The following is a 24,902-nucleotide window of genomic DNA, read 5'->3' as shown; positions in this document are numbered from 1 at the left end:
TCCCATTTGTCCTAAGGGATCAGCCTCCACTGCCAGAGTTGAAGCAGAAACTGTGTTCTATTTACTTTTGAAGGGGAGGGAAAGGTCATCACCCTCACAAAGGGGACTGTGAGTTGCTCAGAGATTTTGCAGGCACAGGAACACTATTGCATCAGCAAGCACCAGGAACAAGTAGTCTTCCTTGGGGGGCTATAGATCTGCAAGACTCTCTGTGTCCAGCGCCTGGCATGGAGGTTGGAGCTGGGTTCAAAGTTGTAGCTGGAGCTGAGCCAAGGAGTTCTGTAGCGAGTGATTCAAGTGGTTAGAAAGGGTCTGTCAACCAGCAAAGGACCAAAGGAGGCTGAGAGACTGAATACACCTGCAGTTAAGAGGTGTGCGAATATGTCGATTTTAGGTTCTCTCAATTTCTCATTTTCCAAATCGAAAATTCAGTCCTCCGCATTTGCATTTTTAAAAAATAAAAGTCTTCATGGAAATCTACCAGCATCTTAGCGCAAATTTCTTCTAATATACACATTTTGCACACAATTTTGCCTAATATATACTATTTTTGCAAGGCATTTCCCCCCTAATACAATGCATTTTTGTATGTTATTTTCAGAGATATAGGCATTGTTTTGCACATTTTGCTATGTGCATTTTTGTAGCAGAGCATCTGCTTTGCATGCAGAAGGTTCAACCTCTGGCATCTCCAGGTAGGACTGGGAGAAATCCCCTCCATCTAAAATCCTGGTGAGCCCCTGCCAGTCAGTGTAGACTGTACTGAGCTAGATAGACTTGGTGGTCTGCCAGCATCCAATGTTCTGGTAAACAGACAGGGCAGGTTTTAATATTCAAAAGCCTACCAAATCTGTTGGATCAGCGGTAACAGTGAGACGAAAGAGGGAGACGAGTATACTGTTTGTTGTTGTTTAGTCGTGTCTGACTCTTCGTGATCCCATGGACCAGAGCACGCCAGGCACTCCTGTCTTCCACTGCCTCCCACAGTTTGGTGAAACTCATGTTGGTAGCTTCGAGAACACTGTCCAACCATCTCGTCCTCTCTCGTCCCCTTCTCCTTGTGCCCTCCATCTTTCCCAACATCAGGGTCTTTTCCAGGGAGTCTTCTCTTCTCATGAGGTGGCCAAAGTATTGGAGCCTCAGTTTCACGATCTGTCCTTCCAGTGAGCACTTAGGGCTGATTTCCCTAACAATGGAGAGGTTTGATCTTCTTGCAGTCCATGGGACTCTCAAGAGTCTCCTCCAGCACCATAATTCAAAAGCATCAATTCTTCGGTGATCAGCCTTCTTTAAATCTTCATAAAGCTATCAATCATCTCCTGCCTTGTTTTTCTGGATTCTTATTCCAGTCTATAGAAGAAAACAAATGGGCTCGCAGGACTTTGGTCATGTTTTGTCTCCATGCCCCATCTTCACTATTTCCTACAGTGATCTTCCACACCATACATTTACTTCCCCCAAAGAATACTGGAAACAGTCTATCCCTCACAAAACTACAGTTCCCAGCTCTTTTAGGAAACTATAACTCCCAGGATTTTTTTTTGGGGGGGGGGACATGTGTTTTAAATGTGTTTTGACTGTAAGGTGTGGATGGTGAAATACATTTCACGAACCAGCTTACCATCACTCCCTGATTCCTTTAATACTTTTCTTCTCTCTCTCCTCCCCTCTCCCATTTTACTCTTTTTTAAAAATGTGAAGTTGTCTTCAATTGGGAAAAGTTAAGGGGGGGGTGCACAACAGACCAATTAGCAGCGATGATCTCGTTAGCAATTCTCCTCCATCACTTCCCAGGGCAAGGCAGCTGTAAGACAATAGCTTTGTTTATGACAAATTTAATTGGACAGTTCAAAGGGAAGCTGATGAGCTTCTCGTAATTGCTCGGATGCCATGGGAACTTGGAGGGTGAGAAGGGTTTTTTGTGTGTCTGTGTGTTGAAAGCCACATGAAATGTTGTTTGAAAAGCTCTGAAATTATTTAATGGTGCTGTTCTGTTGCAGTCTTAACCTCTGGCGGTATTTACTGGTTGGAACCAAACGACTGAGTGCAGCAAGGGACACTCTTTGCGGTATGGGAATAGAAGGGCAGTACGGTATTTCACTAAATCACTGCATGAGCAGAATGACTTCCACATCTGCAGTGGGACTTCTGCCCCATCGCCTTCCAATGCATCTCCCCCTAATTTGCTCCAGAGTTGGGGGGAAACCCAGAATAGATTTAGGGGCAGAGGGGGAAAGGGGTGGAAATAGTTCTTTGGCTCGGTACCTAGTGCTACTTAGCACTTCCTTTAATACTGACCCATCTCTTTCTGCCCTGCCAACAGTGTGAGAACACCTGCTAAGTCTGAGCTCCAGCTCAGACACTATTTTAAGCTACACTTAAGTTACATAAGTCTTTGTAACCGATTTACCATATTAAGCCTGCCTGAACAAAGCTGCTGTATCTGTTGCTCTTCAACAAGTATTCTGAGTGAGTATACGTTGGTACTTTGGTTTTCAAACGTCTCTGTTTTTGAACATTTCGGTTTTCGGATGCCGTAAACCCAGAACTAAATGCTTTGGTTTTCGAACTTGCCTCAGAGGTCGAACGTGCCATGTGGCTTCCATACTGAGTTTTCTGTATTGAGTTTTCCATATTGAGCAGGGGTCAGCAAAGTAAGGCCTGCGGGCCGGATCAGACCCAATTGCCTTCAGGATCCGGCCTGCGAACTGTCTGTGGATTGGTGTGGGGATTCTGTTTGTTTGGGTTGCGCCATTCCATCCCCCCCCCCCACACCGTGGCAGCGCCTCCTCCCTCCCTCCATTGGCGGAGGAAGAGGGGGTCAGGGGGAGCACACCACCCCCAGCACCACAATCCCGGTGGGGTGCCACGCCGGGATGCGCACCAGCCCCGCCCCGCCTGCTCTCCGCCCTCGGTGCTGGAGTATGAAGCTCCACTACTGCCTCCCCCCTCCTGGCTTCTCCCCACCCTGCCTAGAGAAGGAAGGGGATTGGGCTGAACTGGCTGAGTGCCATTTGGGGTTGGACTCGATGACCCTTGTGGTCTCTTCCAACTCTATGATTCTATGATTCATTTTAAGCAGCCCCTCTCCAGAGCCAGCCCTTTCATGCTGTTCATCTACCCTCCGCCACTGCCACCCTGGTGTTCCTGTGGGCCAGATAGCAGAGCGGACAAGCTTCCTCTGCCTACCCATGAGAAGCAGCAGCAACAATGGCGGTGGTGGTGGCGGTGGCGGCTGCCTCAGGGAAGGTAAGCGCAGCGGCTGGGGTTGGGGCTGGGTGTGTGTGGAGGAGGTCTACTTGCCCTCCTTGCCTCTTCTTCCAGCTCCCCCCCCCCCCGGTGCCACTTTCCCGGCCCACCACAAGGTCTGAGGGACAGTGGACCGGGCCGTGGCTAAATTTTTTTGACGCCCCCTGGTATTGAGGCTTCCTTACAGAGTTTTCAGTTTTCAAACGTTTCAGAACTCGAACGGATTACGTTTGAAAGCTGAGGTACCACTGTATGTTATTTTTACCTTTTACAAGACTCTTTGTGGGATTATAGTTTTAAGGGGGAGAAAAGGGAGAGATACCAGGAGAATCCAGTCTGCCTTAAAGCACCCTGGATTACTTCAACGAAAAGGCTAACACTAGCCTATCTAAGCTTCCCTTTAAGTTGCAAAGGGATGACACTCTGCTGGACTCACAAACGTGAGGTAGGAAGGATAATATCTTAATAAATATATCCTCTCCTAGCATCTATTCAGGGATGTGGGTGGCGCTGTAGGTTAAACCACAGAGCCTAGGACTTGCCGATCAGAAGGTTGGCAGTTCGAATCCCCACGATGGGGTGAGATCCCGTTGCTTGGTCCCTGCTCCTGCCAACCTAGCAGTTCAAAAGCACGTCAAAGTGCAAGTAGATAAATAGGTACCGCTCCAGCGGGAAGGTAAACAGCGTTTCCATGCGCTGCTCTGGTTCGCCAGAAGCGGCTTACTCATGCTGACCACATGACCCAGAAGCTGTACGCCAGCTCCCTCAGCCAATAACGCCAGATGAGCACCGCGACCCCAGAGTTGGCCACGACTGGACCTAATGGTCAGGGGTCCCTTTACCTTTACTAGCATCTATTCACATCTCACATCTGGACCTTGTGCCTGAGATTCCCAACTGCTGGTTCTATCACTTTGCCACACTGACTATGATGAAAAGCCCCACCTATCTCAGCTTCCCGCGCAGGAAAGGACAACTGTGTTTTTTAAAGCTTGGGGTGGGGGAACGGGGAAGAAACCCAGAAGCGAGATAAGAACACCACTTTTGACTGAAGAGCAGCGATTCACATGGAATCCCTCCAGCAGTGAGGTTTCAAAACAAAATGCTCCTGTGTGTGTGTGTGTGAGGGAGCTGGTGGCAATGGGAACCAGGCATGCAAAATAAGGGAAAGTCCTGTTTTCAAAGCTCCAGCGGTTTGGGATGTGTTTATTTCCTCTCGTCACTGTAGGACTCTTCGCCGCTGTAAAAAGAAAGAGCTTCTCGTGTCTGGACTTCTCAACGTTGCTGCTGTTTTCAAAAGCAGACCCCCAAGCACTTAATGCTGCCTGTCCTTGCCATGCCTTAATTTGAACTCTCATTTTTCTCTAATGCCAAGGTCTCAGCCTTGACATATTAGAAATGATGAGGCAGTCTCTGAGCTGGCACAGATATTCTGGTAACCTGTTATTCAGCAGCACTGTGAGCTGGTCTTACCACAAGGCAGAGCGAGATGCTTGCTTCCAGGGGCTGATTTTGTGTCTATTGTGATAGGGCATGGGTCGGCAAACTAAGGCCCAGGGGCCGGATGCGGCCCAATCACCTTCTAAATCCGGCCCACGGATGGTCCAGGAATCAGTGTGTTTTTACATGAGTAGAATGTGTCCTTTTATTTAAAATGCATCTCTGGGTAATAGTAATGATGATGATGATGATGATGATGATGATGATAATACCTTTATTGCCAATGTACAGAGGGCCTTCTTGGTAGTGGCGTCCACCCTGTGGAACGCCCTCCCATCAGATGTCAAAGAGATAAACAACTACCTGACATTCAGAAGACATCTTAAGGCAGCCCTGTTCAGGGAAGTTTTTAATGTATGACATATTAGTGTATTTTTGGTCTTTGTGGAAGCTGCCCAGAGTGGCTGGGGAAACCCAGCCAGATGGGCGGGGTACAAATAATAAATTATTGTTGTTGTTGTTGTTGTTGTTGTTGTTGTTGTTGTACAACCTGTGTGCAATGAAATTAACAATTAATTACAATGAAATTATTTGTGGGGCATAGGAATTCTTTCATCCCCCCCCCAATGTAGTCTGGTCCCCCACAAGGTCTGAGGGACAGTGGACCCTGCCCCCTGCTGAAAAAGTTTGCTGACCCCTGTGATAGAGCACCCAACGGTTAGCTATTCAACCTGAGTATTACTGTTGTATTTTATTTTTTTACTCCCCAAGAAAGAGGTGCTTGTGGGGCTTTCTGAATCAGGTGCCAATATAACACAAATAGCCGTGGGTGCTGTGCATCTTCACTGGGGGTGCCGAGTGGGAAAGGTGCAGAAAGGGGCAAGCAGAATTGTTGGGGAGGGAGAGGGGTAAAAGCACTTTCCCTAGGAGAAAAGGTTGCAACATTTCAGGGAAGGGCCATACACGACAGAGCACCTGCTTGGCTCTTGGTATGGCTCCTTGTCTGAAACCCCATAGAGCTGCTGCCAGTCAGAGTAGACAGTACAGAGTTAGATGGATAGGAGAAAAAACTCTGTTGTAAACTCAGAATCATGAGGCAGAATGGTGGGAGATTCAGGACAGGCAAAAGGGAAGACATTTAAAATTGTATACTCCATGGTAGCAGAGAGCTCTCTTTGTCACTCTGCAAGGCACCAGGCATTCAAGGGCACTCCAGGCCATTCAAGGGTGGCTCAGCTCAATGGCAGAGTTTTTGCTGTGCATGGAGAAGGTCCCAGGTTAAATCTCCAGAGACGTCTGGAGAGACATCCGCCTGAAACCCTGGAGGGCTGCTACCAGTCAGTGCAGACAATACTGAGTTAAACGGGGCAATGGTCAGACTCAACATAAGGCAGCTTCTTATGTAGTGTATTGTTTGTTTGCTTTGGAGAAGCTGAGGGCAGTGGCATAGGGAAGCAGGGATGAATCGCCACCCCTTGTTTAATCTACTTCATCGCTATTTGCCAATCCTTTGCATGCCAAATAAGTGAGCTTTTCACAAAGAGAAACCTACCCAATAAGCAAAGCAGATGAAGGGGAGGTTGCATTATTTACATGCACGGCTAAAGGTTAAAACTGCCCCTTTTGTTTTTCAGAACTACCAGAAAATCAAAACACCACAAAGTAGTGAGCAAGCTTTTGAGTCTGGCAGAACTCTTCATCACCAGGCTGGATGTTAAGCAAAATGTGTGTGGTGGGGGGGAGGAGGAGGAGGAGAAGAAGAAGAAGAAGAAGAAGAAGAAGAAGAAGAAGAAGAAGAAGAAGAAGAAGAAGAAGAAGACAGAGGGTGGGTTTGGTATTGAAACCATAACGTCTTCGCTGGTCAAAATTTCATTTTGTACTACAGCTGTAGAAGGGACATGGTTATGGGGTTGTCATAAAAAAATCAGAATTTACCACCACCACTGGCCCAGAGTGCAAGCCACCCTGCATATCATAGCTGCTTTCTATCAAGTCAGACCATTGGTCCACCTACCACAGTATTGTTGACACTGACTGGCAGCAGCTCTGCAGGAGACATTTTCACAACCCAGTTTGGAGATTCTGGGGATTGAACTTGGAACTTTCTGCACGCAAAGCAGATGTTCTACCACTGAACCTTCCCTTTAAGAGCCAGGCAAATAGGAATCACAGAAGCACCGCATCGTAGAGTTGGAAGACCCGCTGCAATGCAGGAATCTTTTGCCCAGTATGGGGCTCGAACCCATAGCCCTGAGATTAAGCATCTCACGCTCCAATGACAGAGCTATCCATCAGGAGTCTTACACAGGAAGCTGCGTCAGACCATGAGTCAGACCATGAGTTCATCTAGTATTGACTACACTGACTGGCAGTAGCTTTGAAGGGTTTCAGGAAGAGGAAGGTCCTAGCCCTACCTGGAGATGCTTCTGGGGTTTGAACCTGCGATCTCCTGGATTCAAAGCAGATGCTCTGCCCTTGTCCTATGGCTGTTGCCAAAGAAGAATATACAATTGCTACCTTAAAGGTAAAGGTACCCCTGACCATTAGGTCCAGTTGTGACCGACTCTGGGGTTGCGGCGCTCATCTCGCTTTATTGGCCAAGGGAGCCAGCGTACAGCTTCTGGGTCATGTGGCCAGCATGACTAAGCCGCTTCTGGCAAACCAGAGCAGCACATGGAAAAGCCGTTTACCTTCCCGCCGGAGTGGTACCTATTTATCTACTTGCACTTTGACGTGCTTTTGAACTGCTAGGTTGGTAGGAGCAGGGACCGAGCAATGGGAGCTCACTCCGTCTCAGGGATTCGAACCGCTGACCTTCTGATCGGCAAGTCCTAGGCTCTGTGGTTTAACCACAACGCCACCCGCGTCCCTAGATTGCTACCTTAGCTTTGGCAATTCCTTTAAACATAATACTCCATTCCTCATGGTTCTGAATAAAGGACTGATTTAAATAAGGGTCTAGGAAGCTGCCTTATCCTGGGCCAGACTGTTGGCCCATCTAGCTCAGTATTGTTGACACTGACTGGGAGCCTGCTCTCTGGGGTTTCAGATGGGAGCCCCACCCCCACCCCACCTAGAGAATCTGGGGACTGAACCTGGGGCCTTCAGATGCTCTGCCGCTGAATTAGGACCCTTTATGGAACGGAATCTGTCTCTTGCCTTCTCCAGTTTTTGCTGCCACCCTTACCCTCTCGCTCCCCCAAAGCCTCTTGTCCAAACAGACTTCTCTGCACAGCTTGCAGGGAGGCCAGACTGAGAGGGGGCTGGGCGGTGGCGGCAGAGGGAGGAGGAAACCTCCATGCCTAAGAATAATGCATCCACCACCCATCCTCAGAAGAGCAATGAGAGGTGGTTGTGCATGCAATAAATATTTATGAGAGCCAGCATAATGAAATGAACTTATTATACATAAGCTCCCGGAGGGCATGAGCATCTAAAGGGCTGCTTCCCCTCCCTTTTCGCTGTACAGAATTGCCCTGATATCTCTTGAGTTGTTGAGCAAATTGCGTATTTTGTTGTTCACTTACATTATGCCTATTAAATGCAGCCAGCTGCTGCTCTTTGGCACGGCTGATCCAGACAAGACTTGTGGCTGCTGCTTGGTGTGTGTGTGTTTGCCAGCAGACAGTCTTTGGTGGTTTACTTCACACACCCACACCCACACACCCCTGCCCATCGGACCCAGTTGGGTTGGTAGGGTAGCAAGCTGTCAGATCACACAGACATCTTCTTCATCCAAGAGAACTTTTCTGCTACATATTTCAGAAAGGGCTAGTTGCACCTTCTTCACATGTGTATGTGTGCCCAATGGACCCAGTTGGGTTGGCAAGGTGGCAGGCTTTCAGATCACACAGGCATCTTCCTCACTCAATAACGCTTCCCTACTATTTCAGACAGAACTGGTTCTACCTGTGTGTGTGTGTGTGTGTGTGTTTGCTTGCTTGCTTGCAGTTAGGGTCAGTGATGGTTCACTGTATCCTCTCCCTTCCTCACCATAGGTCCAGTTGTGTTGGCAAGGTGGCAGGCTTTCAGATCACACAGGCATCTTCTTCACTCAGAACACTTGTCTGTTTCCCACCCCCTCCATTTTCCAATAGACTGTTAAAACTTACCAAGTTACCAATTAGCAACCAACGGAGTCCTGCTGAGCTGTATAGATTCCACATTGAGTAGACATTTACGCCAGGCACAGAACTATGCAGTTATCAGCTTCAAAACGCTTCTCTCCCTGACCTGATGTGAATTTAAAGGTGCAGTTCTTGTTAAGCCTGTGCCAATAGGCTTGGAAGCATGCGAGGAGCCTATGGCAGAATCAGAAGTCTGAGTGTCCAGCAATCTTCCTAGGGCCCTACACTCTTTTAATATACTTGTGATTCCTGCATTGCAGAGGGTTAGATAAGATGACCTTTAGGGTCCATTCCAGCCCTGCCATTATATGGTCCATATATCACTGTGCTATGTAAGAACATAAGAGCCCATTGGGTCAGGCCAATGGCCTATCCAGTCCAGCATGCTGTTCTCACAGTGGCAGAACACATGCTTGGCTGGGAAACTGGCAAGCAGGACTCAAACATAACAGCCTCCTCCCCTCCTGTGGCTTCCAGCAACTGGTATTCGGAATCATAGAGCTGTAGAGTTGGGAGGTACCCCGAGGGTCATCTAGTCCAACCCGCTGCAATGCAGGAATCTTTCATCCAGTGTGGGGCTCAAACCCACAACCCTGAGATTAAGAGTTGAAGCCTTGCTGCCTCTGACTGTGGGGGCAGACGATAGTCATCGCGGGTGAAAGCCACTGGTAGCTTCGTCCTCCATGGATTTGTTCAACCCGCTGTTAAAGACTACCAAGTTGGTGACCATCCCTTGCCTCTTGCGGGAGCGAGTTCCAGAGGTGAACCACGCGCTGCGTAAAGTTCTTGTCCCTGTCGTTCTGGTGCTCTGAGAGAGGGAGGAAAACTTTTCTCTCTCTCCTTTCTGAATGCCCTGCATGATTTTTATCTCTGGGTGCAAAAAGAAAGCAAGGACGGGGCGAGGAAATAGAGATTCATTCCTCCTCTCTCGTCCGGCCAGCAAAAGCAGGGGAAAAGCAATGCTCCCTTTTGCCTTCTCCGTCCCCTTGTTTTGCGCTGGCAGAGAGACCACCCCCTTCCCCTTCCCAGGAGAGAGAGAGAGAAAGAGAGAGAGAGAGAGAGACCCATCTGTCTGGGCTCAGCAACCTAGAAGAGAAAGCCAAGGGGGCGCGCGCGCGAGGGGCAGTCCAGGGGGAGCGGCCGGCGGGAGGTGGCGCCCGGGGCGTCTCCCTCGGGCACCGAAAGGGGGACTCGGCTCGGGCCGGGCGCGCGTGGTTGCGCGTGTGTGCCTTGCAACTCCCAGAGTCACCTCTTCTCCTTTTTTTCCCTTTCCCTTTTTTTTTTTTGCATTCACACAAGATGGCGATGGAGGAGGGGAGGCAGCAGCGACAGCAGCAGCCCTTCGCTCGCGCGCGCGTCTAACCCTCGCGCGCCAGACCCAACAGGCGAGCCGCGGAGCAGACTCCGGCCGCCGGGGTTGCTGCCTCGCTCGCTCGCTCGCCCGCTCGCCGCCACCTTCTCCTCCCGGCGCCCCCTTTCGCACACCCGGAGCTCCGAAGGGCTTACATGGCGCTAGAGGGACTGTTTGGCCTCGCGATTCTTGCCTTGACCTTGACCGTGGAAGGTAAAGACCCAAACCCAGGAGAGGGGTCCGGGGAAGGGGGCTGAGGGCGCTTGGCGTGGCTGGGCGCTTTTTTTTCTTCGTGGGATGGGGATTTGTGGTTGTATTTCCTACCCCCCCCCTCCAGCCTTGCTAGTCGGTCGGTGCAAAGAACCGGGCGCGGTGGAGCGCAGAGCGGGAGCTGGGCAGGGCGCGCGGGACCCCTCGGCCTGGGGCCACGCGAAAAGAAACGCGCAAATAATGGGTTATGTGTAGACGTGAGGAGGTCAGGCTCGCCGCTCCGTGGTTCCATCTCAGCCTCCAATCTTCGCTGGCGCGTCCACAATGGGCAACGTGGTGGTGGTGGCCCTGGCGAGGGGGGAGGGTGCGCGCCGCGGGGCTCCGGCCGTCCCGTTGCTCGGCGGGGTGACGAGCGCAAACAGGTGTGTGCGCGTTTGCACGTGCAATCCGTGCGCCGAATCCCAGGGCGGCCTCGCCTCGCCTTTTGCGACTGGTCGCCGGGCTGGCGTGGCCGGAGCTGCCCGCGCCCCACGCGGGGTGGGTTTGTTTGCTGGCTTACGAGGCGTCGTGGAAGCGGGACGCGCGCGGCGGGGAAAGGCTCCGCGCAAACGGACCTTTCTCTGGAGATCGGATGGTGCCCTCTTTGCGATGGCCTTGGTTTTTCGAAAATGCCCCCCCCCCCACCCCCTCCAAAAACACACACACCCGTCCTGCATACTGGGGTGGGGGTGTAAAGAAAGCCTTGCAAAAAATGCGAGGTGGAGAGGGGAGTTTCAGGTACTTCCATGGCGACGTTTCCAGCGTTCAATGAGATTTGCGCGGGGGGTGGGGGATCAACAAACAAAGACCGCCATGCTCTCCAAGCGGGCTTTGGAACGGGGTCTTCCCGGCTGTCCAACAGATAAAGGATCTGTTGGCAAGGAGAGAAAATCACACCCCCATTAGCCAGCTGTCTTGTTTGCAAGATGGCATTGGTGTTCACCGCCCGCCACCCTTTCCCGTTCAGTCTTTGTCCAGGGTTATGATCGTGTTCGCCCTCCGCACGTCCCTCAAAAGTTGTTTTCCTAGGGAACTTCTCGCCCCTGCCTGGCAAAACTGTCTCGGGGGGCTGCTGCGAGACATCTCACCAAAGATGAGTGAAGAGCCTCCGCAGGCGAGTAACTCTGAAGAACCGCTGCAATGAGCCACTTGTAAGACTTAGGGAAAAGGCAGCAGGTTGGTGGTAGCCAGGCAGCTGCTTTCCTGATACTTTCAGATAGGGCTGGGTATGTCCCCTGGCTGAAACCCGGCTGGTCAGTATGGACAGTGCTAAGCTAGATAGACCAATGGACTGTACCAGGCAAATTCCTGTGCTCCTGAGACACGGCAGGTGCAGGCAAGCTGGCTGGCAACTTAGCCCAAATCTCCCCCTGGTTTTCTACAAGACTTTCCTACTGCAGCTGCTAGTTGAGTTGAGTTGGAAAGCAGAATAGAGCAGCTTTTTGTGCGATGGGTACCCTCCGTGATGTTTTCAGGCTGATGGGAGTTGCAGTCCCAAGATTTCTGGAGGGCACCTTCTGCGGAAGACAATTCCTAAAGTAGTGTAGACCTTCTGGCCAGGATGCAATGGGCAGAAGGTAGCCATGGCTGCTTCTGAAAACCTCAGGTGGCTGGCCAGTGGAGTGTCATTGGTGACACCTTTGTTCCAAAATCCATGCAGTATAGAGCACGCGGCTGGGCTCACTGGCATGAGCGGCCTTGAAAGTATTTGCTTTGCCAACGGATGAAAAGGGAACACTCTTCCGTTCCTTTTTTCCTGCTCTGTAACTGGATTAGTTTTGAAACAGCTGTATTAAAAATCCACAGAATGTAATAAAGTGTCACTTAATATTTGGTTAAAGGATTCTTTCATACAATCATAGAATTGTAGAATGGGAAGGGAACCCGAGGGTCATCTAGTCCAACCCCCTGCAATGCAAGAATCCTGCTCATAGCTGTGAGCCATCCCTAGGCTCTAACCACCAGCCTTGTGGTTAACAGCTAGACGCACTGCCCCATCAAACTGTAAAGAGCAACTGATTCTTATTATTAAACAATTCCTGCAGCTGACATACAGTTCAGGTAGTGGCTCCACCCCCACCATAAGCTATGTCTGTGCTGTGAAAAAAACCCACTACAGTACTGTTTGTTAATTTCTACCATGCCAGACTGTTGCTCAAAGGAGCAGGAGTGGTGAAAGAAGTTTGCAACCTTAATTTCATTTGAAAACAGCTGCCTGAAAGAGGGTGAGCGGAGCAAGCAGGGGTGGCAGCCCCTACTGTATAGGATCAGGGGCTTACATCTAGGCATGCTAGGAAGCCGCTGCCCCTTTGGACAGTGTTGGAAATGGAGTCGTGGAACCCCCGGGAAGAAGAGACTAGGGAGTGGAGAACGGTGTGTTCTTTAGAGGCTGCTGGATCAGGCCAGTGGCCCATCTAGTCCAGTGTCCTGTTCTCACAGTGGCCAACCAGACGCCTGTGGGAAACCCACAAACAAGACCTGAGCACAAGAGCTCCTGAGGTTTCCAGCAGCTGATATTCAGGAACAATGCCAGAGCACAGCCTTTGCGGCTTGTAGCAATTAATAGCTCCATGAATTTGTCTTTTAAAGCCATCTACATTGCTGGCCATCACTGCCTCTTGTCAGAGCGAGTTCCGTAGGTTAACTGTGTACTGCTTGAAGAAGTCCTTTCTTTTAGCTCTCATAACCAAAAAATTTATTAGTTTTCCATCATAGTTTTGACACAAACAAACAAACAAACAAACAAACATAAATCTTCACTCTAAACCAAACTTCAGTAACTTTTTAAGTGACTTCCTCATGTCTCCCTAGTTGAATTTCAGTGTAAATCATTTTAATGGTTTTCAACACCAATATTCTCAAAAAAATTATTAACTTATTCATTAACATCTTTCTTTCTTTTCAATTCAGCATTACCTCTTCTAACATATTAAAATCCTAAGCCTATCTGGTATTTACAAGCTTTTTCAATTAAATTAACTTAACATATTTAAATAATCTTTAAATTTCATCCATTCTTCCTGGTAGTCCTCCTCCTCCTGGTCACGGATTCTCCCAATGAGGTCAGCTAGCTCCGAAAAGTCAATCATCTTCATCTGCCTCTTTCAGCTCTCATATCTGGTGCACTTGCCTTTAGAGTAATAAAGAGCAAATTTTCAAATGATTCTCAAATGAATGATGTTTAAATTCTCAAATGAAATACCTCCTCTCCACTGTTAAAACTTTGCTGCAGTTGCATTTAGCGGGGGGGGGGGGAGGCGGACTTCAGAGAGGTGATTGTCAAATGTCTCTCTGAAGTACCTCACCCCTCTATTAAACAGCTCACCTGGACCACCTGCTACCTGCTTGCCTGCCTGCCTGCCTGCCATCATACTGCTGGTGGTGTGGCCACCTATTAGCAGCCATGTGTACTGCAGCATGACAACAGCCTTACATTTTTATGTATATAGGAAGACGTGTGTCTATAGTAGAGGGGATTTCAGGGCAGAGATGAGTTGTACCTGTTGACATTCCCCCTTGCACACATATATGAACTGTTCCAGGAGCCCTTTGGCTTCTCTTTCTGCTGCCTCTGGATTATTAAGGAGTGTTAAATGTGGCCAAATGGGAGCCCTGCTTTCCAGATCAAACCGATTTGCAGCTCCCTCAAACTTTGCTCCTGCTGCTGTTTTGGTTAATGAAAAGTTCTGCTGTGGCTTTAGCTTAATGCAGGTCTGTAAATTGTTAACACGTTCTGTACATTATTCAGCTGGAGTTCCTTTAAAGAAACTTTTCTCTCGTTTTCCAAGGTGTGCAGTATAAGGCTTGCAAAACAGCAGGTTTTTTGCTTGATTCGACTAGCCTCCATTCTTCAAGCAGATAGGAAAGAACTTTCCCCATCAAGGCTGGCAACCACTAGGGCCTGGGACACTTTCTAAAAGCCCGCTTTCCCAACCCATCAAACACAGCATCTCACTGCTGTACTCCCCCACCCCACGATTCCACTGGAGATGTACACAGTCTTTCCTTATCCAAATTTCTGTTTGTGTAGGGGTGTGCAAGTTTTTGGATGCCACAGGAGTCTTCCTCAAGCAGGGTGGAAAGAGGGGCAGTGGCTTGGGGGTGTGGAGTGCAAAGCCCAGCTGTAAAAGTTTCTAAGCCTCATAATTGTAGCCCACCAAACAGCCTGATTGTGCACGTGCTTAATCAGAGGCAAGCCCCAGTAATTTCAATGGGACTTTCCTTTCAATAGGACCGCAGTCATATTCCTTGCCCACCCCCTCCCCTAAACAAAATCTTGTCTTAGTGTTCTGCATCTCTGTGGCTTGGTTTGGTTGCAGTTTTTAAGGCTTGCACACATCTCAATAAAAGAGGCGAGGGAGAAATTTTGGCAGATGTCACTCGTCATGCAATTCTTTTCTCTGTTGCACAAGAGGTCGTTAACGCAGAAGCCCATAATCTCCTTTGTGTCAGGATTATTCAGATAAAAATCAGGCAAGCCACATTATATGCTGAAAACGTAAAACCTTTAAGAAGTGGATGGGAAAAGGCAGCTGAGGAAATATGGCTTTCGTTGTTTTCTAAAAATGCTTTCGGGGGATGGCTTTTCACATATATGATGATACTAGAAATGCATTTATAAAAATTATAATGACTTGCTAATAATCGGAACAATAGCACAGAGCTATGTACATCGTATTGCATTACAGTTTCGAGCATCTTTCTTTCTTTCTTTCTTTCTTTCCATGTCTTTCACTTTCTTTGCCCACTGAACGTTTTCAATAAAATATAAATATTTTTTAAAAAAATTTCCAGGGGAAGTGATCACTCAGAAGAAACACTATAAAAAATCATGTACCCCTTCCCCTCCCCTAAAAGTTGCCAGCATGTTCCCCTGACACACATAAATTAAACAGGTTCCCTTTCTCCCCCATTACTCTCCCCTCTGTACAAGGGAGGAAACCCTACTAAATTTTGCCGTGCCTCTCTTAAAAGCACAGGACTAGACCCAGTGAAAAACCTGGCAACCCTCCTTTCTCTTTTGTCATGTTTGCTCTCCCTAAGAGGGTCCCTCTCCACCCCCCTTGAAAGCCTGAACCATATTGCTGGAACAGACTCTGGGTGTGTATTGCAAACATATAGTATTCACCTTTTCTCTGCTCAGTGCAGACTGTTCTGACTATAGCAAGGTCTCTTCTGTTGTGGATTTTCCCTGAAGAACTTGCAGAAGCACTTTAGAAAAAGAAAAGAGAGCGACATGCCCCGTTGGTTTCTGTTATGGCAGTGCGCGTTGCTTGCTTTGTGGTGGGGCTCACGAAAGGGACAGAACCAGCTCTGGGAACGGAGAGGTGAAAGAAAGAAGCTTTTCCCCACTAGCTCGACAATCGGATTATATAATCCTCAATTTAGGCAGTTTGTATCAGGTTCCTTTTGTGAATTTCCTCCCTTGACTTTAAGGCTTTTTTTGTTCCCGGCGGATGCTTTTTCTCCCTTTCTCTTCGCTCCCCACCCCCACCCCTCCCCACACCAGAAGCTGTTGGCGTCTGAATAGACTTAGGACCCTTTCCCTGAGAATTTGGGTCTCCCATTGTCTTGGCAGTCACATGCCTCTTGCTCGTTTTCCCCCGAATGGTCACCTGCATGCAGATTTCATTCAGCTCCTTGCACAATATCATTTTGCAAAGGCACACAGGCCTGCTTAAAATGCGGTTGGCTTTTTCGGGACCAAGTTTCTATAGAGAGATGGGCTGGCAGGGAAGGGGAAGTTTGGGGTTGGTGCCTTTCAGTGCCGGCTGGGAATCAAATTGGCTTGAGGGGGCAGTGGATGAAAATACTCTTTTTAAATTGTAAAAATTATTTATTATTGATTTATTATTATTATTATTATTATTATTATTATTATTATTTGTTGTTGTTAGCCCCAGCCACTCTGGGCAGCTTCCAACAAATTATAAAGCCACAGCAAAACATTTTGGATGCTGTTTGTTCAGAAGAAGACAAAACGTGGGACTTCACATTCTCAGAATTAATTCATTGAATTTGCTGCCCCCCGGGGTAGGCTGATAGATTAGCATTTCCTAACCCATTGTCCTCTCGACATTTTAGACTACACCTCCCATGGCTGGGCCTGATAGGAGTTGTAGTCCAAAACATCTCGAAGGCAGTGGGTTAGAAAAAGGTACATCAATTTTGGCTTGATGGATTCTTGAAGGCAAGATCAATATGCTTTGCTTGGTAAGTAGAGACTCCATTCTCAGAGGCAATGTACCTTGGGATACCAGTTGCTGCAGGTGGTGCACCTGTGCACAGAGGAACACCCCAGGTTGCCTTACACCAAGTCAGACCTATTGGTCCAGCTAGATCAGTGTTGTCGACACTGACTGGCAGCAGCTCTCCAGGGTTTCAGACCAGGAGCTCCTCCCAGCCCTTCCTGGTGCCCTCAGTGGCCAGTGTGGTGCCTATTGAGGCAGCTCCAGCCTGCTTACAGTCTCCTTCCCTGCTCATGACGTTTCCCACAGCAGTGAGCCCAGCCGCCCTGGTTCATATAATTAAGCAAGTATTTAATTGCACAGTAATTTGTTTCTGGCCTGCATCCCAACGTTTTTCCTTACTCCATATTTGCATTACAGAGGGAGAACGCAGCAACTTAACGAGAGCATTGTTGTTTGGGTAGCGAGTTAATTTTGTGCTTTGGGAATAGAAAGAGGCTATTTGGAGAACTGATATGCAACTTAGGCAAAAATGCCCAGGAGAGGAGACTCTGGAGGAGACCTAGGTTGCATTTCTGCCTAAGTATTCAGTGATATACTTCCTTTGAATATGGAGGTTCTCCATGCTTACACACAAAGTACCCAAAGGAATACATCATGGATTCCCCAACCCTATTTCCTTCTCCCTTTATTTAAAGGTTTATTTTTCTTTTATTACAACTATAGTGGTACCTCGGGTTACATACGATTCAGGTTACATACACTTCAGGTTACAGACTCCGCTAACCCAGATATAGTACCTCGGGTTAAGAACTTTGCTTCAGGATGAGAACAGATATCGTGCTCCAGCGGCGCGGCAGCAGCGGGAGGCCCCATTAGCTAAAGTGGTGCTTCAGGTTAAGAACAGTTTCAGGTTAAGAATGGACTTCCGGAACGAATTAAGTTCTTCACCCGAGGTACCACTGTATTCCAAATCTACGTTTTTGTCCCAAGAGGGGCTCCTGAGTCAGTTTGAAAATAGAGATTTCTGTCCTGCCGATATGTATGTATGTAAACAAATTTGCTAAACGCACACCCCCTGCAAAAGAAGCCCTCTAAGTAGTTTACAAAAATATATATAATAAAACATTATCAATAAAACAAGTTAAAAACAGGTGTTTAAAAACGTCCAGAAGACGATAAAAAATCAATAGCAGCAGAAAAAGAAATATATGTAACTTCTCTGTGTCTGTAGAGGCTTTCCTGAACACAAATGCTTTAAGCAGGTGATAGAAAGATTGCTTTGAAGGTGCCTCCCTGGTGTCAATAGGCGGGCAGTTCCAAAGTGTAGAGATGCTGCTGCACTAAAAGATGGATTTATTACCAGTTTCGAAAAATTCCAAGTTGGTTTAATATGAAATAGTGCCTCACAAGTGCCCCTTGCACCAGATCTGCCTCTTAGCACCACCAGGTGTCCAACGCTGCTTGAAATCTTACAGAATCCTCATATAGAACTACTGTATTTTTCGCTCTATAAGACGCACCAGACCACAAGACGCACCTAGTTTTTGGAGGAAGAAAACAAGAAAAAAAAAAATTCTGAACCCCAGAAGCCAGAACAGCAAGAGGGATCGCTGCGCAGCGAAAGCAGCGATCCCTCTTGCTGTTCTGGCTTCTGGGATAGCTGTGCAGCCTGCATTCGCTCCATAAGGCGCACACACATTTCCCCTTACTTTTTAGGAGGGAAAAAGTGAGTCTTATAGAGCAAAAAATACAGTATCTAAACAGCACTATGCTTCCGGGAACTCAGCTGAAGGCACTCTGTCCAAATCACACCCAGCAGAAGTTGTGTTGGGATCTACTGGTAGAATTTTTGAATACAGTTCCTTTTCTCATTAATTGATGGAGAATGGTTAACCCTCACCCCCCCCCCCAAAAAAAATATGTCGGAGAAATTTTCAGCATAGTACTAACCGGACGAGAATTATATGGAAAAGAAGACAAAGGATTGGACCACAAGGAACCGTGGGAGGGATTCCCGGCGGGGTAGCTGTGCTAGCAAAAACGGCAGTCTTGCAGCACCTTAAAGACTAACACGGCATTCTTGTTGATACGCAACAGTGCTCAAAGCTTAGGCAAAAATAAGTGTAAACATGCCTGAGACAAGCGCTATGGCAGATGGCAGTAGTTCCACTTGTTTTGTGTACAGAAATATTGTCTGTTTGAAACGGAAATAAAAGTACATTATATTTAGATGAACACATTGATAGTGGCATAAGCCTCAGCCCACCAAAGCTTATATCTTTCTATATGCATAAAAATGTAAGGCTGTCATCACGCAGCCCACATTAGAGGATTCACAGTGCCTCGTGACAATCCTGGATTTGCATGAGGTCGGGTTGAGGGAGGGAGCAAAAGAGAAGGTAGTTTTTCATACCTTCCAACATTTCACTGATGAAAATAGGGATGTCCAGTGCTATTTTTTTAGAAAAAGAGGTGCCAGAACTCAGCATGAACGCCTCCCTTGCTCTCTTATAATGTCAATGGTGCCCACCTGAGAGATTCTGGAACTGAGTTCTGGCAAGTTCAAGCTGAAAAAAAAGCCCTGGGGATGTCCTGTTCCACACCCTCCAACATTTCTCCGATGAAAATAGGAACATCATATAGACCAGTTCTAGTTGTTTTGTACTGTCCCCCCCCACCATCCCTGACCATTGGCCGTGCTTGCTGGGACCACTGGGACCTGGAGTTCAGCAACATCTGCACAGCCACAGCTTACCAACCTGACTGTGACTTATCTAAGATCTTTCTCTCTCTCCTTTGCATAGTTGTATCATTTAAAAAACAAAACAAATTACTTTTTAAAGAAAACAACCCCCCAGGATTCTCCTGCAGACCTTGGACTTCTGCTACGTCTCCAGGGACCCCTATCCCTGCTCCTTCCCCAGATGATTTAAAGGCACATCACAACTGTGCAGTGAGTTTAGTAACAGTGCATGGAGCATACGGGGGGGGGATCTTTTCTGTGGCTTTTAGACACCTTTGGAAGGCAGGTGTGCCTGTGTGCAACTCTCTGCTATTTCTCCCACGCCTAGGGGATTTCCGCCTTCTAGCTGATCTTTAAATAGGCAGTCAATAAATAATTAAGTTAATTGGTGTGGCCAAACAGGCCATTAGCTGCCTTAGCAGATTGTTTATTTTTATTTATTTGCAAACCGGCTCTTGAGATTCCGTGTGCAGAGAGTAAAGGGCACGATTTGGGGGTGGCGAATGAGATGTGCCCTTATGACAAGCTGTGGGAGGCAGGGCATCTGCTTGGCATGCAGAAGGCCCCAGGTTCAATCCCCAATATCTCCGGGAAGGTTTCCTTTTCTGAAATCCCAGAGAGCCTCTGCCAGTCCTTGTGGACAATACCGAGCTAGATGGAAAAGGGTTCTCTCTCTGGTTCCAAGCAATGATTAGATGACGCTGGCATCAATTTGAAATTCACTTTGTTCCATTACTTTCATGGTGTTTCGGTTGAATTTAGATTCCTCAGCCAGATGACTTTGTCTGTTGCCAAAGTGGCCTGTATGGCAAGTGAACCAAACACAGCCCACTAGCCAGGCATGGGAAGAACCACTGTGCCTCTTCTGAGGCTCCAACTCAGAGTGAAGCTGATTGCTCAGAGATATAGTGGTACCTCAGGTTACAAAACTTTGGGTTACAAACTCCACTAACCTGGAAGTAGTACCTCGGGTTGAGAACTTTGCCCCAGGATGAGAATGGAAATTGCGCAGGAGGCCCCATTAGCAAAAGCGCAACTCAGGTTAAGAACAGTTTCGGGTTAAGAACGGACCTCTGGAATGAATTAAGTTTGTAACCCGAGGTATCACTGTAGTGCTTGTAAAAGCAGTGGTGGAGGGGAGAGTCTGGCTTTTTAAAAGAGCTCTCAGGCCTCTCCCAGGCAGAATTGTCACTCATGTTCCTACTTGTTTCTCAAATTGATTTATTATCCCTTTATTGGTGCCCATTTCTGTTTGCCTTCCGCAGTAAGAAGATCCTAATATGTTGGAGAAGGTGGTGCTTTAGATTTCCTAACTGGGGGTGGGGACCCTGAAGTCTACAGATCACTCCCTCCCACCATTTGCTGCAAGTTCCTTCATCTGGAGCAGGGTTTTCCAAACTTTGGTCTCCAGCTGTTTTTGGACAACAACTCCCATCAGCCATAGCTAGCAGGACCAGTGGCCAGGAATGATGGGAATTGTAGTCCAAAAACAACTGGCAACTCAAGTTTGGAAAACACTGGTCTGGATGGTTTGAAAACATGGGCGCAGCCAAACTTTTGTTAGGGGGGCAGGAGTTTGTTGGGCGGGGCAGGACTTTTGTGGCAGACCTAACATGATTGGTCAGTTAGTTAAGTATTTCTGTTGTTTTACTTGATCAGGGGGACAACTGCCCCCTTTGGCTAAGCCCATGTTTAAAAAGGAGGCTAAAACCTTGAATTGCCAGATCAACCCCCAAGACCTGATTGTGTGGATAGTGTCATTGCGTGGATAGTGTCACTAGGTGGCAGTGGGCTCAATTGTGTTTGGGTGGAGTCAGGACTTCCCTGTTTGGTTTCGTTAGGGAGACACCATAAAGTTGTTGTCTAGGTTCTTGTCTGTTGCTCTTCAACCTAGGATCCCCAGCTGTGGTTAAACTCCAACTCCCATCATCCCCAGCCAAGCTTAGTGCAATTGTCAAGGGAGATGGGAGTTGGAGTCCACCAACATCTGCAGGGCCAGAGGTTCCCCACCCCTGCCTTTGAGAGATGTAAATTTTGAAGCTTGTGTGCATTTTTACATTTCAGACACATGCAGTACTGTAGTGTGCCAGAAAACAGATCCAGTGGAGCTTGGTAGAGGCTTCAAATTTCACAGTATCATTTTTTTTATGGCGTTGGCAAAGCTGAACTAATAGGATATTTGGGAAAGAGCAGAGGATTGGTTGTGGGGGTTGTTGGGTTTTTTTGCATGAAGAATTTGCAAGAAAGAAAAAAGAAGATGTGATTTGGATTGTCCCGGTGATCCGAGCAAGACTTGTAATTCTCTCAGTTTTGGAAAACGAGAGTGCTTATAGACCAGCAACTAAGAAATAATCCGGAGCTAATAAACTGTAAGCTCAATTAATGGTAATCCCTTTCCCGCAGCAGTGACAGTCTGATGAGCTCAGGGCATCCCCCAAATCTTGTTTGGATGGGCCAGGGACTAAGTAGTCGCTAAAGCTCCAGGAAGGGAAGCAGTTTGGATGTCTATTTATTTATTAAAATGTATACCACTATTGATTTAAAAAAAATAGAGCATCTTACAACAATTGTACATCAAATCATACAATAATTTAAAATCAGAAATTGTTATGGAAAGATGTCTTTTTTACTTGACTGCATAAGCCTAATGGGGATATAAAAGTTTTTAGCAGGTGCTTAAAAGTTGGCATGGGAGACCTCTGCTGAATCTCTGTTGGCAGAATGTTCCACAAGTCTGGCCTGGTGACACAACAGGCTCAGATTCTTGTTGTTGTCAAGTGACTCTTGTCCACTTCGAGGATGACCCATGACACTCCTGCAGATGATGTCAGTGACTGAGCTGGGGTAAGAGGGTCAAAGAAGATCAAACGCATCCATTCTTAAGGAAATTAGCCCTGAGTGCTCACTGGAAGCACAGATCGTGAAGCTGAGACTCCAATACTTTGGCCACCTCATGAGAAGAGAAGACTCCCTGGAAAAGACCCTGATGTTGGGAAAGATGGAGGGCACAAGGAGAAGGGGACGACAGAGGGCGAGATGGTTGGACAGTGTTCTCGAAGCTACCAGCATGAGTTTGACCAAACTGTGGGAGACAGTGGAAGACAGAAGTGCCTGGTGTGCTCTGGTCCATGGGGTCACGAAGAGTCAGACACGACTAAACAACAACAAGAGGGTCAGGCAGTCCCTGAGGTCCTCTGGACGTATGTCTACTTCATCCTATGTGGTCATTGGTAACAGATTCAAAATGGCCATGGAGCAGTTTTCCCATGGTGGATGGTTAGGGAATGAATTATTGATTCAACCCTTGTCAAGTGGTTCAGTCACACTGGGTGTGGAGCCTTGGGGGCACGGCAGGGGATCACAGAATTGTAGAGATGGAAGAGACCACAAGGATATAATCTAGTCCAACTCCCTGCAAAGCAGGAATCTTTCACCCAAAGTGAGGCTCAAACCCACAACCCTGAGATTAAGAGCTTCCTCATCTACCAAGTGAGCTATCTGGCTAGAATGGAGTATGAAGTGTTGGGGTGGGGGTGACGAATCTTAGCATTGCACAGGTTACTGCTGAAATTTGAGACCTGCTTAAGGAAGCTGGATGGGCCAGCCAGGTGGAGATATCAGATGCCAACCAGACCTCCAGAGATCTCCATGTGGTCACAATTGGACCCGCGCCAGTTGCAGAACACGCCTGGTGCTTGGGGGATTTTGAATGCTGGTTCAAGGTTCTTGTGTTGATACCCAAAGGCCTAAATAACTTGGCTGCAGGATACCTGCACATAACACCAGTCCTGAAAGACCTACATTGGCTCCCAGTACATTTCTGAGCACAATTTAAAGTGTTGGTGCTGAGCTTTAAAGCCCTAAATGGCCTCAGCCCAGTATACCTAAAGGAGCGTCTCCATCCTCATCTTTCAGCCCAGACACTGAGGTCCAGCTCTGAGGGCCTTCTGGCGGTTCCCTCACTGCGAGAAGTGAGGTTACAGGGAACCAGACAGAGGGCCTTTTCGGTAGTGGCACCCGCCCTGTGGAATGCCCTCCCATCAGATGTCAACAAGATAAAGAACTATCTGACTTTTAGAAGACATCTGAAGGCAACCTTGTTTAGGGAAGTTTTTAACGTTTGATATTTTATTGTGTTTTTAATATTCTGTTGGGAGCTGCCCAGAGTGGCTGGGGAAACCCAGCCAGAAGGGCAGGTATAAATAATAAATTATTATTCTTATTACCTCAAGGAAGGCCTGAGTCTTCATGTCCCAGCCCCATTGTGGAGAGCATGAAAACGAGTGCTGTTTGTTGTCCCCCATGTTACAGATACCCAACTGAACTCAACGAAAAATCTGGCTTTTAGTGTTGCCAGTCTCATGCCTGTGGAACGCTCTTCCAGCAGAGTTGTAGCAGGCACGTCCTCGCTTTTGACTTTTGAGAGTTTCCTCAAAAAGTTGAGCGTTTTTATACTTTGTGGCTTTTAGATCCCGCCCCCCTTTTCAATTATCCAGACACCTTTATCCAGGTGTCTGGACAATTATCCAGGCAACGATTATCTGCAATTATTTTTTTAAAATGGTGCTTGATGCCTTAGCATTCTATACCCCCTGATATTTTATGACCAAGAAATGTTTTTAAAGATAAATAAATAAAAATGCCCTTGTGTGTCCCTAGTAAACAACAACAACACACCAAATCTCCAAATTCTTAAATGTAGGCAATATATTGGTCCGAAAGGAAGCTCCCTTAGTTTATAATGCAGGTTCTTTTGCAGAGCTGAGTAGTGTGTATTGCATAGACTTATTTTCATGGGTTGTCAAGGGGGTGTGTGTTTGGGGGCATTTCCCAGCAAGGAAGAGATTAGGATGTCACGAAATCAGGACTTGGGAGCTCCAGGGAGGGTAGTGAAAATACCCTTATCTCTGTTTTGCAATTGGAGCTGGAAGAGGCAAAAGTCAGCTTTTGGGAGATTCACAAGGCCGCAAGATGTGCTCCGTGAAAATGGCTGCGATGGGAGTGAATCTTTGGTCAGGTCACCTGCCTTCGCCCTGTAGTTGCTGATTAATGAGGACTTGGCAGATTTCGCTCTGTGCCCTTGATGGCATGTTCCATGACCTGGAATGACCTGGAGAATCTCGACGGCTGAGCTTCCAGTAGGAATGGGGAAGAGGGAATGCCTGTGACTCAGAGGCAGAGCAGCTGCTTTGCATGCAGAAGGTCCCATTGGTTCAAACCCCAATGGCACCTCCAGGTAGGACTGGGAAAAAGCTCCAGCCTGAAACCCCGGAGGCCTTGATTGAACCTGGGACCTTCTGCATGCCAAGCAGGTGTTTCGCCACTGAGTTCTGCTCCATCCTCCTTGCATGAGGTTACTCTGCAGTTTCTCATCAGGTGGGCAATCCAATTGTAAGATGAATGTGAATAGCTTCTTAAAATAATCAGGTTGCCAATGGGCTGGATATACCATTTCTTGTGCTGCCTGAACAAGGTTCTTGTGCAGGCCGCACAAGAAATGGAGCTCACCCCATTCTGGGGATTCGAACCGCCAACCTTCTGATCGTCAAGTC

At 47.7% G+C, this 24,902-nt stretch overlaps 1 protein-coding gene across 1 annotated transcript in view; it reads left to right on the top strand.

Annotated features, from left to right (window-relative positions):
* The first annotated feature begins 9,904 nt into the window (after positions 1-9,904).
* The window catches only part of IGDCC4 (immunoglobulin superfamily DCC subclass member 4), a 73,301-nt gene continuing 58,303 nt past the window's right edge, over positions 9,905-24,902 (top strand). Inside the window, exon 1 of the mRNA XM_083411846.1 lies at positions 9,905-10,380. Within this exon, the coding sequence (XP_083267972.1) occupies positions 10,323-10,380 (58 nt within the window). The 5' untranslated portion in view covers positions 9,905-10,322. The remainder of the gene's footprint in view (positions 10,381-24,902) is intronic.

This window comes from Podarcis tiliguerta, assembly GCF_965153285.1.
Source record: "Podarcis tiliguerta genome assembly, chromosome: 14".
NCBI lineage: Eukaryota > Metazoa > Chordata > Lepidosauria > Squamata > Lacertidae > Podarcis > Podarcis tiliguerta.
This window is presented reverse-complemented; position numbering and strand designations above follow the sequence as displayed.